This window comes from Tamandua tetradactyla, chromosome 7, assembly GCF_023851605.1.
Source record: "Tamandua tetradactyla isolate mTamTet1 chromosome 7, mTamTet1.pri, whole genome shotgun sequence".
In the NCBI taxonomy this organism is placed as follows: Eukaryota; Metazoa; Chordata; class Mammalia; order Pilosa; family Myrmecophagidae; genus Tamandua; species Tamandua tetradactyla.
In genome coordinates, this window is record NC_135333.1 from 45,230,729 (window position 1) to 45,244,882 (window position 14,154).

Here is a 14,154-nt window from a genome sequence, read left to right on the forward strand (position 1 = left end):
TGGAGAGGATGCAGAGAAAGAGGCACACTTATCCACTGTTGGTGGGAATGTCAAATTGTGCAACCACTGTGGAAGGCAGTTTGGCGGTTCCTCAAAAAGCTGAATATAGAATTGCCATACGACCCAGCAATACCATTGCTGGGTATCTACTCAAAGGACTTAAGGGCAAAAACACAAATGGACATTTGCACACCAATGTTTATAGCAGCGTTATTTACAATTGCAAAGAGATGGAAACAGCCAAAATGTCCATCAACAGAAGAGTGGCTAAACAAACTGGTATATACGTACGATGGAATATTATGCAGCTTTAAGACAGGATAAACTCATGAAGCATGTAATAACATGGATGGACCTAGAGAACATTATGCTGAGTGAGTCCAGCCAAAAACTAAAGGACAAATACTGTATGGTCCCACTGATGTGAACGGACATTCGAGAACAAACTTGGAATATATCATTGGCAACAGAGTCCAGAAGGAGGTAGACACAGGGTAAGATAATGGGTAATTGGAGCTGAAGAGATACAGACTGTGCAACAGGACTAGATACAAAAACTCAAAAATGGACAGCACAATAATACCTAATTGTAAAGTAATCATGTTAAAACACTGAATGAAGCTGCATCTGAGCTACAGGTTTAGTTAGTTTGTTTGTTTTTTTTTGTTTGTTTTTTTGTTTTTGTTTTTGTTTTTACTATTACTATTACTTTTGTTTCTTTTCTCTATATTAACATTCTATATCTTTGTCTGGTGTGTCGCTAGTTCTTCTAAACCGATGCAAATGTACTAAGAAACGATGATCATGCAGCTATGTGATGATGTTAAGAATTACTGATTGCATATGTAGAATGGTATGATTTCTAAATGTTGGGTTAATTTCTTTTTTTTTCCATTAATTAATAATAAAGAAAAAAGAATGAATAAAATAAGACCCTAAACCCATGTAACCCAATAAGAAGTGTGTTTGTTAGATTCAGTTGTCAATTTGGCCAGGTGAGCATAGCTAGTTTTGTTGCTGTGGACATAAACCAATGGTACGTGAACCTCACATGTTGCTAATTACATCTGCAGTTGGCTAGGAGGCATGTCTGCTGCAGTGAGTGATGTTTGACTTAATTGGCTGGTGCTTAAATGAGAGAGCTCAATGTAGCACCGCCTAAGCAGCTTGGCATTCCTCACCTCAGCACTCGCAGCTCAGCCCAGGCCTTTGGAGATGCAGAAGGAAGTCACCCCGGGGAAAGTTGTTGGAACCCAGGGGCCTGGAGACAAGACCAGCACAAACCATCCTGTGCTTTCCACGTAAGAAAGAACCTCAGTGGAAAGTTAGCTGCCTTTCCTCTGAAGAACTAACAAAATAAATCCCCTTTGATTAAAAGCCAATCCGTCTCTGCTGTGTTGCATTCCGGCAGCTGGCAAACTAGAAGAAGAAGAATAAATGAAAGGTATAATGATTGCAAGGGAAAAAAAACTGTCTGTTCTAGTTTGCTAGCTGCTGGAATGCAACACACCAGAGATGGACTGGCTTTTAATAAAAGGAGATTTACTTCATTAAAGACAGTAGTTCTTCAGAGGAAAAGCAGCTAACTTTCAACTGAGGTTCTTTCTTACACGGAAAGGCACAGGGTGATCTCTGCTGGCCTTCTCTCCAGACCTCTGGATTCCAACAACTTTCCCCAGGGTGATTTCTTTCTGCATCTCCAAAGGCCTGGGCTGAGCTACAAGTGCTGAGATGAGGTATGCTGAGCTGCATGGGCTGTGCTATGTTAACCTCTCTCATTTAAGCTTCCAGCCAGTTAAATCAAACATCATTCATTGCAGCAGGCATGCCTGCTAGCTGACTGCAGATGTAAGCAGCAACAGATGAGGTTCACATACCATCGGCTTGTGTCCACAGCAATAGAAGTAGGTACCTTCACCTGGCCAAGTTGACACCTGAACCTAACTACCACACTGTCATTATTTGCAGATACTATAATGTTGCATGTGAAAAGTCCAAAAGGATCTTCAAATAAATTAATAAATTGATAGCAAAGTGTATTAGTTAGATTCAGTTGTCAACTTGGCCAGGTGAGCATACCTAGTCTTGTTGCTGTGGACATAAGCCAATGGTGCATGAACCTCATCTGTTGCCAATTACATCTGCAATCAGCTAGGAGGCGTGTCTGCTACAATGAGTGACGTTTGACTTAATTGGCTGGTGCTTAAATGAGAGAACACAACAGCACAGCCTAAGCAGCTCGGCATTCCTCACTCAGCACTTGCAGCTCAGCCCAGGCCTTTGGAGTTGCAGAAAGAAGTCACCTGGGGAAAGTTGTTGGAACCCAGGGGCCTGAGAGAAGACCAGCAAGACCATCTTGTGCCTTCCACGTAAGAAAGAACCTCAGTGGAAAGTTAGCTGCCTTTCCTCTGAAGAACCAACAAAATAAATCCCCTTTTATTAAAAGCCAGTCCGTCTCTGGTGTTGCATTCCGGCAGCTAGCAACCAGAACACAAAGTTTAGCCAGATGACTGGATAAAAACTCAATTCACAAAATCAATTATATTTCTATAAACCAGCCACAAGTTGTGGAAACTTTTTTTTGACAAAAGAGGTCAGGTATAATAGAATAACAAAACATAATAAATAAATCTAACAAAATGGGCAAGGCTATTAAAGAGAAAACTACAGGAGTTATACTGAAAGACATTAAGGGATAAACAGAGAGATACACCATGTTCATAGATTGGAAGACTTGACATTGCCAAGTTCTCCCCAAATTGATACATAATTGAATTGAATTTCGATCAAAATTCCAAAAGTTTTTTTTTTTTTAATTTTTGATGGATACTGACAATATGATTCTGTTATTTATATAGAAGTACAGGGGGTCGAGAGCAGCCAAGACATTGAAAAAGAAAGAGACGGGAGCTTTGCAGGATTGGTGTGAAGAGAGTGATGGACACATGTGGTGCCCACCCAGGGAAAATGACAGAATCAGACCCCTGCATACATGGACAGCAGGTGGTGACAAGGTAGATCTGTAGCAGTGAGGAAGAGGCTTCTTCCAACCTGGAGGTTGGGTGCCTTGTAAAAATATTAGGTCCTGGCATGGTCAGTCTCATGTGTCCCCCATTGTTCAATGGAACACCCATCCCTGTGACTGTGGAGGCCTTTTGTAGATGAGGTTGGCATCAACCATCTGCTCACATTGAGTGAAGGCAATGGGCCTCATAACATGAGCGGATCTCAGCCCATCAGCTGCAGGCCTGAAGAGCAAAACCTGAGGTTCCCCATGGAAGAAAATTCTGCCTCAAGACCCTGGCATCAAATTCTTTCTGAGTTTCAGCCTACTGGCCTGTCCAATGGATTTCAGAGTTGCCAGGTCCACAAATGCTTGGGCCATTATAAATCAATCAAATAATCTCAAAAATACATCCTATTGACTGTTTCTCTATAGAACCCTAACTGGTAAGATCCTGTGTCAAACAGCATGCCAAATCAATGATCACTTCCAGGAATATTAAAAGTCTTAAACGTAAGGGGCAGCAGTACTGCTTCTAGAAGGTACCGCAGGGGATTATCTTCATGACTTCAGGTTAAAGACACATCCTTAAGCCACAAAAGCCACCAACCATAAGAAAAAGGTGGATCACTCTGATTTTATTAAAATTAAGACTGCTTTACACCAAAAGACACAAAGGAGTGAGAAAGAAAGTCACAAGTAGAAGACAACATGTGCAACAAATTAACTGAAAACGGACAGGACTGCAGAAGAGATGCAATTCCTACAAATCAGTAAGACACGTGATTCTATGGACAAAGAATTTTGGCAGGGAGTTTGCAGAGAAGAATCCTAAGGCTAAAAAAGCCTGAAAACAGCTTCACTTGAAATCAGAACAGTGCACACGACCAGCCATGCATGCTCTCCAGGGAGGTGAGTGTAAAACGTCTGCTGATGGCAAGTGCTGAGACTATGGCTGCGCGTGCTGGAGAAATTAGCACGATCATGCTGGCCTCCCTTGCGGTACGGAGTTAAGGTAAAAGCGTGGATACCTTACTGACCTCTCACTCCAGGGACGACACCTGTAGAAAGTGCACACACCTGTACCAGGGGACACTTTTCCATAATGGGAAACTTGTCTTCATGGGGAGATGCAAGTGGTTAAGTGAAGGCTTGACAGGCCATGGTGACAGCCTGGAGGTGGGGTGAGGCAGAGGCAGGGCTGGTGGCCTTCAAGGGCACTGCCAGTCCTGGAAGCAGGAGCTCCTTGTAGCCAGGGGTGAGCCAACTTCAGCTTCTTCATTTGTGCAGCAAGTACGTATCAAGCACCTGCCTCGTGTCAGTCAGGTCCCAGTGCTAGGGATATGGTGGTGGGCAGCAGCAGGAAGCCCCCACAACAGTGACAGATATTACAAAGAAGCAGAAGTAAGCTAGGGGGGCTGTTGGTGCTGGGGGGGCAGGAGGGCTTTGGGAGAAGGACTGGGGGCGATAGGAGGGAGGGGCAAGGCTCCTGGCAGAGGCAACAGCAAGCGCCAGCACTGGTAGAACAGGAGGGGCAGGTGCACTGTGGGGCATCAGAGCAGGGGGATGCAACACGGCCAGTCCCAATCCCGGCCTCAGGTGCATAGACTGCAGACCTGCCCTTGACCCATGGACGCGCCACGTCTGGGCTGTGCCCCAGGCTGGTGCCTGGCTCCACTGGAAGCTTCGGGAAACCCAACACCAGAGCCCAGCAGCCGGGTCGCTCCCACGTGCCATCCTCCCACTCAGCCCCCACCTGCGTGACACACCACAGATACCCAGGCAAAGACGACGCCCCGGGCCTGCAGTGGGGTCCTGAGGACCCTGGCTTCCAGCAGCCAGTCCACCCTGGAGCTCCCTCGCTGGAGACATCTGGGCCGGCCCTCTATGGGCCCCAGCACGCCACCAAACTCCGCGCCCAAGCTCGGGATGGGGTGGGGGGTACCCACTGTCACCGTGGGGCGTATCCGGCCCCTGGGACGCGGCCAGTTGGCACGAGCACGCGGCCCCCACGGTTACCTGGCGCTGTGCGTGCTGACTTACAGAGCGGTCCACCGTCCTCAAGCTGTGAAGCACGACGCTACTGGGTGGACGCTCAGATTTGGATCTGAGCGTCTGGCGGGCTCAGCTCCGGGCCAGCCGCTTTTCGTGCCCTTACTGTCTACGCTGGAATCACAAGTGGGAACACTAGCTCTCCCTCAAATTCTCTGCAGGCCTTTACTTTGCCGCTTCTCCCGGGCGGCCTATTTAAGCCCAGGTAAGGTGCAGAAAGTACCTTTTCATCTTTCAGTTTCGGGTCTTGCTGGGAGCAGCTCTTGGAGGTCCTTGGGTCATGGCCGAGGGGCACCTAGCTTTTAGTGGCTGAATACCTGAGAGCGAAGCTACAAAGTTAAAGTTGGAGATGCGTGACTTGCTTCTTTGCCTTCTTCACGCTGAAGCCTTCCACGCAGAGTCCGACCCGCTGAACGCGGCAGCTCCACGGCGGCTGAGGACGGAGGCAGCAGTTGAGGGCACCAAGCTGCAGCAGGGCCGGGCCGACACCTACTCGGGGAGGGGTTCATCCTGGCGGGAGTCCAGGGGCCCTACGCTCTTCCCGGGCTCTGCTGCGCGAGGTTAAAGGCCCCTGACCCAAGCATTAGCAGCTCAGCCCTGCCCAGCTCCCGCGGCTTGGCCACCCACCGCGTCCCTCCTGCCGGTTTGGGGCGCCCACAGGCTCAGGGCTCAAACAGCAAAGCCAGGTGGGAGCAGGCGGGTTAGGAGGGCCCCGAGGAAACCCCCCACCTCCACCCCGTGGAGGGTTTTGGGTGGAGAGGAGGCAGCTGCAGGTCCGGAAACGGACTCCTGTGGGCACCGGGGCAGCTGGCAGGGAGAAGGAGGGAGACTGCACCACTAGGCGGGCTGGGTCGGGTCGGAGGCCCGCGCCGCCCCCGCTCACCTGGCGCCACAGCAGCTCGAAGTTGCCGATGTCGCAGTTGCGGTCGAGCCTGCGTCCCAGGACCACCTTGATGGTGTCCTCCTGCACCTGTGCGCACAGCTGTGCAGTGACGGGGGTGGACGGGTGCATGGTGGGGCTGGAATTGATCTCGATCAGCCAGGGCCTGAAGTCCCGGCCCAAGATGAAGTCGGCGCCATAGAGCTCAAGCTGTTCTTACGGGCCTCCACGTGGTCCTGCGCCACGCGCATACTGTTGGTGATGGCCCTCTTCATGGACGGGTAGATGACGCTGCCCCATATGGCCCCGCGGCCGCGGCGCTGCAGGTACTCCTGGAAGCGCGTGCTCGTCCACATGTTGTGGCACGGCAGCAGGGGGTTGCGGCCCTTGGCGTTCTTCAGGTGTTTCTGGATCGAGTTGTTGCACAGGTGGATGGCACTGTAAGGTGTGGCCCGCGTTATGGCTGCTGGGTGGCTCCGCCGGACCTGCCTTGGGATCCCACGCTTGGGTGCAGGGGTAGCAGGAAGGGCTTGGCTGGAGTGGGGTTTGGGTGCAGCTTCCCTGCCCCAGAAGCAGCCCTGGGACCACTTGGTTCTGGGGGTACCATGGACTTTGGCAGGACAGAGCAGGGCAGAGCCCACAGGCTGGACCACCAACTAGGGGCTCCTGCAAGTGACAGCCTCCCTAAGCCTCTGATTCTCCTGTGGAGATGGGGCAGGGGCCCTGGGGGTTGATCTGGTCGGGACAAGAAAGAGTCACCTAATGGTGATATTTTCAGTTAATTTGTCTGGTTCTAAAAAGGATTCCAAAAAAATCACATCTCTTCAGAGATTATAAAATAGTGCGCACATTCTCAGGGTCATTTTGATGTAAACTCGAGGTGTGTCCAGAGGGGGCCTCTGGGGGCTGGGATGCTTCCATCTGGTTTTGGGTGGGGACTACACGAGGTGGCCACGTGGGACCCACACCTGTGACGACAGGTTACACTCACAAAAAAATGTAAATGAAAGGAAACATGGTACAGAGAAGAGATCTGAAACACAGTGAATGGTGGTGTTTGTTCATGGACACAGCACTAACCACTGAGCCATTTCTTCACTTTCTGTCCATACCAGGGCTCAACTGCATCTGCACAGAGGCAGATTCAGGGAATCCCACATCAGCCTGGGTTTGGGCGGGCAGGGGGGGGCAGGGTCATGAATGAGCTATGGTCCAGCTCGAGGATTGGGGTTCAGAGGAGTCCTGGGATTTGCAACCACACAGCTGGAGGCCAATGTGGCCCCGCCATGGGCAGCCATGAGCACATGGCTGTCCACTCACCCTCCCTGCAGAGAGATGCAGATGCCACCAGCATTTCACGGAGGCCCACAGCTGAGCAAAGCCCCTGGCTTTGGAGGCTGGCAACCTGTCGCTCCTTCACCGCCCCCCCCCCGAGCCTCAGTTTCCCCATCTGTACCTCCCAGGAACAGATATCCCGACCTGTACCTCTCAGGGCAGCAGCAATGGTGAGGGTATGCACAGGGAAGTGCAGCCAGGGCCCACCCAGCCTCATGCCCTAGGTGTCCATGGCATCAAACTTCATGCCCCTACTGACCTGTCCAGGTTGTCCAGTGAGAAGCGCTGCGTCGAGAACCGCAGGTAACTCTCCTTGTAGAACCAGATGGTCAGGGGGTTCCAATCCGTGACGAGGAACCATTGCCTGATGTCAAACTTGGTGTCATAGATGAGCAGTGGCGTCTCGATGTACTTCTGCACCACCCACCTGCTGTCCTTGCTGGAGGCATGGTCTGTGGCCACCAGCTCCAGGATGTCCTCCACACGTCCATGCACACGATGTCTGAAAGATGTGCCACTCAGCCCACGGAATCCTCTGACCACATCGCAGGGCTCCAAGCCCGCTGCACCTGGCCACCTCCAGGCAGGGCCACATCAGCCCTGAGGCCCACCCTGGCCTCCGCCAGGACCAGGGCAGGACGGTGAGCTGGGAGCGGGGAAGGCTATCCCCAGAGGGGCAAAGCTGCAGCCAGGGTCAGCCCTTGGGACCAGCAGTGGCTGAGCGAGCTCTGGGCTGCACTGTGGGTGTGAACAAGGGGTCAGGGGCAGTGAGGCTAATGGCCAGTGGGTGCAGCTGGGAAGGTTGGGATTGGGGCAGGGACACCAGGCCTCACCCTGGTCCACTCTTCCCGAAGACTCACCCTGACCCGCCCTCCGCCTCGGGCTCACCCTGAGCCCTCTCTCCCCTACAGAATGGGACTGCAGTTTCCTGCCCCCAACCCCAAAGATGAGCAAGGTCACATGACTAGCCGTGAGCAGATGACGCCATGCCAGTGACAGAACAAAATTCTCTTGTCTGTGGAAATTGTGAAGCCTCCAAAGAGTGGTGTCGCAAGACAGTGGGGGTCCCCAGGGGTGCCCTCCCTGCCATGGGGGGCAGGCTGAATTATGTGCCCACCAAGCCCTGCTCGAGGGCAAGCCACACTGCTGTGGGAGTGAACCCACAGTCCAATGCAAACAGGAGCCTTGGAGGAGGCATCTTGTGAAGTGTGGCCCAAAGGTTCAGGTGAGCCTTAATCCACAGGACGGGGTCCTTTATAGAAGAAATTAAGACCCAGGTGGAGGGGCGGCAGGGAGCAGTGAGAAGACAGTGGAAGCCAGGACAGCAGATGCAAGGAGAGATGCCAGGTGTTGCAGATGCTAGCTGAGGACCCCCAGGGTTGTGGCAACCAGCCCCAGATGGCCTCAGACTCTGGGGAGGAAGTGAAGCTTTTCCAACACCTTGATTATGAACTTGCAGCCTCAGAAACCCTGAGACTATAAATTCCTGTGTGAAGCCAACTGGTGTGGGAAACTATCACCGTGCCCTGCTGTCTTGCAGGGACCACAAACAGGGTGGGAGATAAGCTTTGTTGCTGAAATCCACTGAGGTTTTGGGACTGTTGTCAGGCAGCACAATCTAACCTATCCTGACTGATACAAGGGTGAAGGGAACAATGCCTGCAGAGACCTGGTGAATTTTTCTCACCCTGGTGCCTGGAGCTATTTCCCCAGGGGCCAAAGGTGGAGGGAACCATACCCAGTGCTGCCTCTGTGTCAGACACGCACGTCCTAACATCAAATGACAATGGGTATACATCTCATGCTAAATTCTTTTACCAGTTACAAAGTCAAAACTTCTTTCTGCAGTAATAATTTGAAGTTGAGATGTTTCCTTATTATAAGACTTTGTTTCCCAAGTTACAGTAAATTGAGGCCTTGCTATTCTGAGATGAGAGCCTAGGACCAAGCTTCGAGCCGGCAAAGGCTGTGCTGGGAGCAGAGAGATGGGCTGCGCAGGCTCCGCAGGGAGCCCACAGGCAGGAGCCAGGCTGGGAGCTGGCGCCTGTGTGCAGGTTTGTTAAGCACCACAGAATGCTACGGGAATAATGATGAGAAGAGAGAACTGAGGCAGAGGATGGGCTGGAGGAGCGGGAGTTGGGGTAGAGGTTGTGGCACCCACACCCCAAGTGTTGCACAACTCTGGGGTCCTCACCTGGCTGCCGCCGGCCCTAGGGGGTCCCCCAGGGGGAGGAGCAGATAAGAGGCTCCCTGCTCCTGGTTGATGTCCCTGCCTCATTTCCCAGGAGGTGGCCAAGCCCAGCAGAGGATGAGGGTGAGGGTGAGACACAATAACAGGCCTCCTCCTGGGCTAATGAAGGCACCAGAGGCCAACGGAGGTGGCGACAGCCTCCCTGCCAAGGCCTGCCCTCCTGGAAGTTGGCGCCTGCAAAGGCTTCTCTGAGCTGGAGAGGAGGGCGGCAGGCACCTAGGTTGGCTTGGGCACAGCCGACCAGCGCACCCCAGCCCGACATGCCAGCCCCACAGCACAGTCACACAGTGCCCGAAGGTTGTAGCATTTACTTGGCCTCAGCAGGCCCGCTCAGCCCTGGGTTGCTGGTGGTGGGAGCTTGTGTCACATGGGCCATGGGCCATGGATGAGACAGCCTCCACCATGTCCTCAAGGTGCCCCCGGGGGCTGCAGCTCGCCTCTGAGGATCCCAAGTCAGAAGAAGAAGCAGGTCGTGAGGCTAGGGCATCCACACAGAGCCTCCAGGGCTGTGCAGGGTATGTCTGGACTACATTTTCCAGACAGTGCAAAGTTGTGGAGGGGTTTAAAATGCAAAGGACGCTCTGGGAAAGACCCCATGAAAGACAAAAGCCTGGGGTAGGGGATACCACATATCACTTGTCCGACAATGGGCTTGATCCTGAATATGTAAAGAACTAGATATATAAATAACAAAGAATCCAATTAGGTAATGAGCAAAGGACTTGAACAGACACTTCACCCATGAGGATATATGAACTATATATACAAGTAGCTTGGGAAAGGATGCTCAAGGCCAGGAGCCATTAGGGATGGTAAAGCTGTGTGACAGTGAGATACACGTGCCCACCTGTCAACACAGGTGAGGTGGGAAGCCCTGGTGGTACCGGCCTGTCCCAGGCACAGGGAGCTACCAGCCTCACGTGTGACTGGCAGGAACACAAATGGTGGCCACTCTGGAAAACCATGTGTTCACTTCTTTTCAGACAAAACATGCACATGCCCTAGGACCCAGAATCTGTGCCCCGGGTATTTACCCCAGAGAAATGAAAACTTCTGTTCACATGAAAAACTGCCTCAACTGTTAAAGCAGCTTTATCTGAACTAGTCCCAAACCGCACAAATGCCATCCCAAGGGAGGGTGGCTGAACCGACTGAGGAGCAATCTTTCCACGGAAGGGAAGGCACTACTGATCCTGGGTGGATCTCAAAGGCTTGTGCCAAAGGAGAAACACCAATCCGCCAGGGTCACTTCCATGCATCCCATTGCTAGAAGGTTCTTTGAGTGGCAACGTGATAGAGGCAGAGAGCAGAACGGTGGCTGCCAGGGCCCAGGTCGGGGGCAGCGCGAGGGGCTGGAACAGTGCCCCTGAGACGCCAGCACAGCCACTCCAACCTCCATGCATGACAGAATCTCACGGGAGGTCTCATGAGGACTGGAGAATGAGAACGGCTTGTGCCTAAGCTGGCATCTGTGCCAGCCATGCCTACCTGCTGGGGCTGGCAGCTCCGCTCACCCACGGCCTGATCCCTGAGTGGGCGGGGGTATGTGGGACTGTCAGTATGGTTTTTTCAATCCCATTGTCTTTTTTTATAACTGACACTATTTTTAGTAGTTTTAGATTTACATAGAAATTAAGCAGATGGAACAGAATGCTGCAAAAGCACCCCTCCCCCCAGACTCAGCCTCCCCTCTGACTACGGCTTGGCACACTTGTTACCCCTGATGAGCTACTATTACATGTGCTGAATCACTCAGTTTCCTTAGGTTCCTTCTCTGAGTTGTCCATTTCCATGGGTTTTGACAAATGTATAATGTCACGTATCCACCATTTATTTACCTCCCTAAAAATGCCTGGGCTCCAGCAGCTCATTCTCCCTCCCCAAACCCCTGGTGACCACCTGGCTTTCTGCTGTCTCTTTAGTTTTGTCTTTTCAGCCTGACTTCTTTCCCTTAGCCACATGCATTTAGGTTCCTCCTTGCCCTTTTGTGGCTTGATACTTTGTTTCTTTTTATCACAGAACCATACTCCACTGCATGGATGAGTGCCCTTTATCCATCCATCCATGGAAGGATCTCTTGCTGGCTTCCAAGTTTTGTCAATAATAAATAATGCTGCTGCACAGGTTTGTGTGTGGACATAAGTTTTCAATGCAATTGGGTAAATAGCTATTATTTTTGCAACTTCTTGTGAATCCTAAACTCTTCCAAATTAAAGTTATTTGAAAAATGTAAAGGAATTCTGCATTCATGGCTGATGTGGGGGGCACTGGCAGGGACAGGAAGATGGGGGTCGAGGGGAGGTGTGCTCCTGGAAACGCATAGATTTCTAGTTAGAGGAAAGGAATGCCAATGAGGGAGGAGGAAACTTCGGTTCTGAATGTTTTGGGGTTAGGTTCCTGTGGATGCAGCTGTCTGCAATGGAACTGCTGGAGGAGGGTCCAACCTGATGGATGGGGTGGGGGCTGCCAGCAGCTGGACAGACAGACAGGGTCAGCAGTGGGAGAGGGAGTCATGCTGCTCCGGAAGGGGTGGGGTGGACTCAGGACAGATCCCAAGCAGGAGCAGGGACATGCGGTCAGGCAGGGGGTTGGAGCTCAGAAGAGGGGCAGGCAGGGGCGCTGGGCTGCAGGCTGGGGGGCCTGCGGCAGCCAGGGAAGAAGAGGTTTCCAGAAGGAAGATATGAGGACCGAATGTAATAGGATTACAAGTGAGTGAAGTTCAAAACATACCACATAAGTATTACCCACGTGTGTGTATGTGTGTTTTTAAACCAACAAAACTTCAAAATAACTGAAGGGGCAAAAGGAATATTCAAACTGAAAGTAAAGTTTATTTAGATGCTACGGAAAATGAGAACATCATATAATATAAATAATAGAACACAGCTAAAGCCACATTCAGAGGAAGTTCCGTGGCCTGGAATGCTTTTACTATTGCAAAAGAAAAATTGCAAATAAATAAATTTATCATTTAAGTTACAACTAAGTGGGGGAGCATCACTAGAAAATTTAAAAATGCAACCAAAAGTTAACTGTTTGGAATAATGAATAAAATTAGAAAACCATGCTGAAATCCTGTTTTTGTTCACATTAGGAATTAAAAAAAGACTACAGTCAAGGATGAGATCCGAAAGACAAGGTAGAAAATCTGAAGAGACCAAGTAGCAGACAGAACTTAAAAGGTGCTGAGGGCTCCCTCCGAAAGAGAGGCTGGCACTCACAGGTGAATTTTTTGATACATTGGCAGATTAGGAATTCCATTATTTAAGATGAAAGCCTAATGCATTTAGAAAAGGCTAGCATAAGCCTGTTGCCAAGATCAATCAAGGCAATATAAAAAGAGAAAGCTATGGACCAGTTTAACGAATGAGTGTGGAAGGGAAAAGTCCAGCCAAATAGTGAATACCAGCCCTGAGCCTGGTCACAAGGCAGAGGCTAGTCAGCCCCTGGATGCCCCCTGCAGCTGGCAGAGGCCCCAGGCCCAGCCCTGCGTGGACTCCCCACTGAGCTACCAGCCGCAGCTGGCCTTCCAAAAGCCTTTGCTGAAGGGATGAGGGCCGGGCCCACACGCCGTCCCACCCAAACACCCTGCCTGGCACAGCGGGCTCTCGCCTGGGGCTTACCTCGGCCTCTCGACTTTGCCGCGGGCTTTATGATCCAAATGTTTCGGATTCCATCGATCTCCATCTGCGGGTGCACGGACCTGATCTTACTCAGCAGAGCCTGACACTGCGAGAAGTAGTTACTTGAACTGGAGATGAATGCATCGCCACTGCAAAGAGGGCCAGGAAAGTGGTGTGAGTTCCTGAGGTGGGCACAGGTTTCCACCAGCCAGCACTCAGCATGGGCAGCTGGTTGCCATAGCAGACGGACAGATGGATGGCCCAGGGACCTGGCAGCTGGCAGGAACAGCATAGTGTTTTGAGAACCTGCTTCCACCCACCTAAGGGTCACTTGGGCACATGGCCTGAGCCCACCTCCTGGACATGTCTGCCAGCGAGCTCCATGCCTGGAAAATAAAGGCAGCGGCGTCTGTGCATGGAAGTGGTCCTTTGGTTTGCGTCCCCCTCGTGCCCCACATCTGCCCTGAGATGGTGGCACCGGGGACTGTGCTTCTGTGGCCAGAGCTGCCGACCTGAAAGCCAACACTGCCTGTGCTGTCAGGTCCCTTCAGCTAAGCCTTGGGAGGCTGGATGCCAGCTTCGTGTCTCAGGTGGACTTTCCGCTGACCCTCAGTCCCCATCTGTGGCCTGGTGGCCCCAGGACCAACTTGAAAAGCTGAGACAGACTTAAGGGAATAAGAAGGGGTGACTGGCTGAGACATTAGGTGGCTTTTGGAGCTTGGTGATGCCCACTGGGCATGCAGGCAGGGACAGGCCTGGCCCAGGAGCTGACCACGGTGGTGCCAGGGACCAGGGAATGCACTGTGGGCCCAGGGCCTGCCTGTGCTACCCAACCAAGCAGCGAGACAGAGAACGGGGCTGCGGCTGGGTGCCCAGGTCATTTCAATGGTTCACACAGGGGCAGGGGCAGAGGTGGGAATGGGAGCTGGCCATGCACAAGGCCCAGGTTACCTGTGGGAGCAGGGTGATGGCAGCCCTGAGCAGCGGGTTAGGGAAGTAAGGGTGGGCA

At 51.9% G+C, this 14,154-nt stretch overlaps 1 protein-coding gene and 1 long non-coding RNA gene across 2 annotated transcripts in view; both read right to left on the bottom strand.

Moving 5' to 3' along the window:
* Positions 1–3,627: 3,627 nt before the first annotated feature.
* Positions 3,628–5,483, bottom strand: LOC143691159 (uncharacterized). Its single transcript, XR_013179380.1, has 2 exons — positions 5,280–5,483; positions 3,628–4,065 (listed from the first exon to the last, which is right to left on the bottom strand). It is a non-coding gene; the product is annotated as an uncharacterized LOC143691159 (long non-coding RNA).
* A 103-nt stretch (positions 5,484–5,586) lies between these two features.
* The window catches only part of TTLL8 (tubulin tyrosine ligase like 8), a 92,014-nt gene continuing 83,446 nt past the window's right edge, over positions 5,587–14,154 (bottom strand). Inside the window, 6 exon segments of the mRNA XM_077168193.1 lie at positions 5,587–5,693; positions 5,786–6,145; positions 6,148–6,374; positions 7,531–7,756; positions 7,759–7,773; positions 13,146–13,294. Of these exon segments, the coding sequence (XP_077024308.1) occupies positions 5,587–5,693; positions 5,786–6,145; positions 6,148–6,374; positions 7,531–7,756; positions 7,759–7,773; positions 13,146–13,294 (1,084 nt within the window).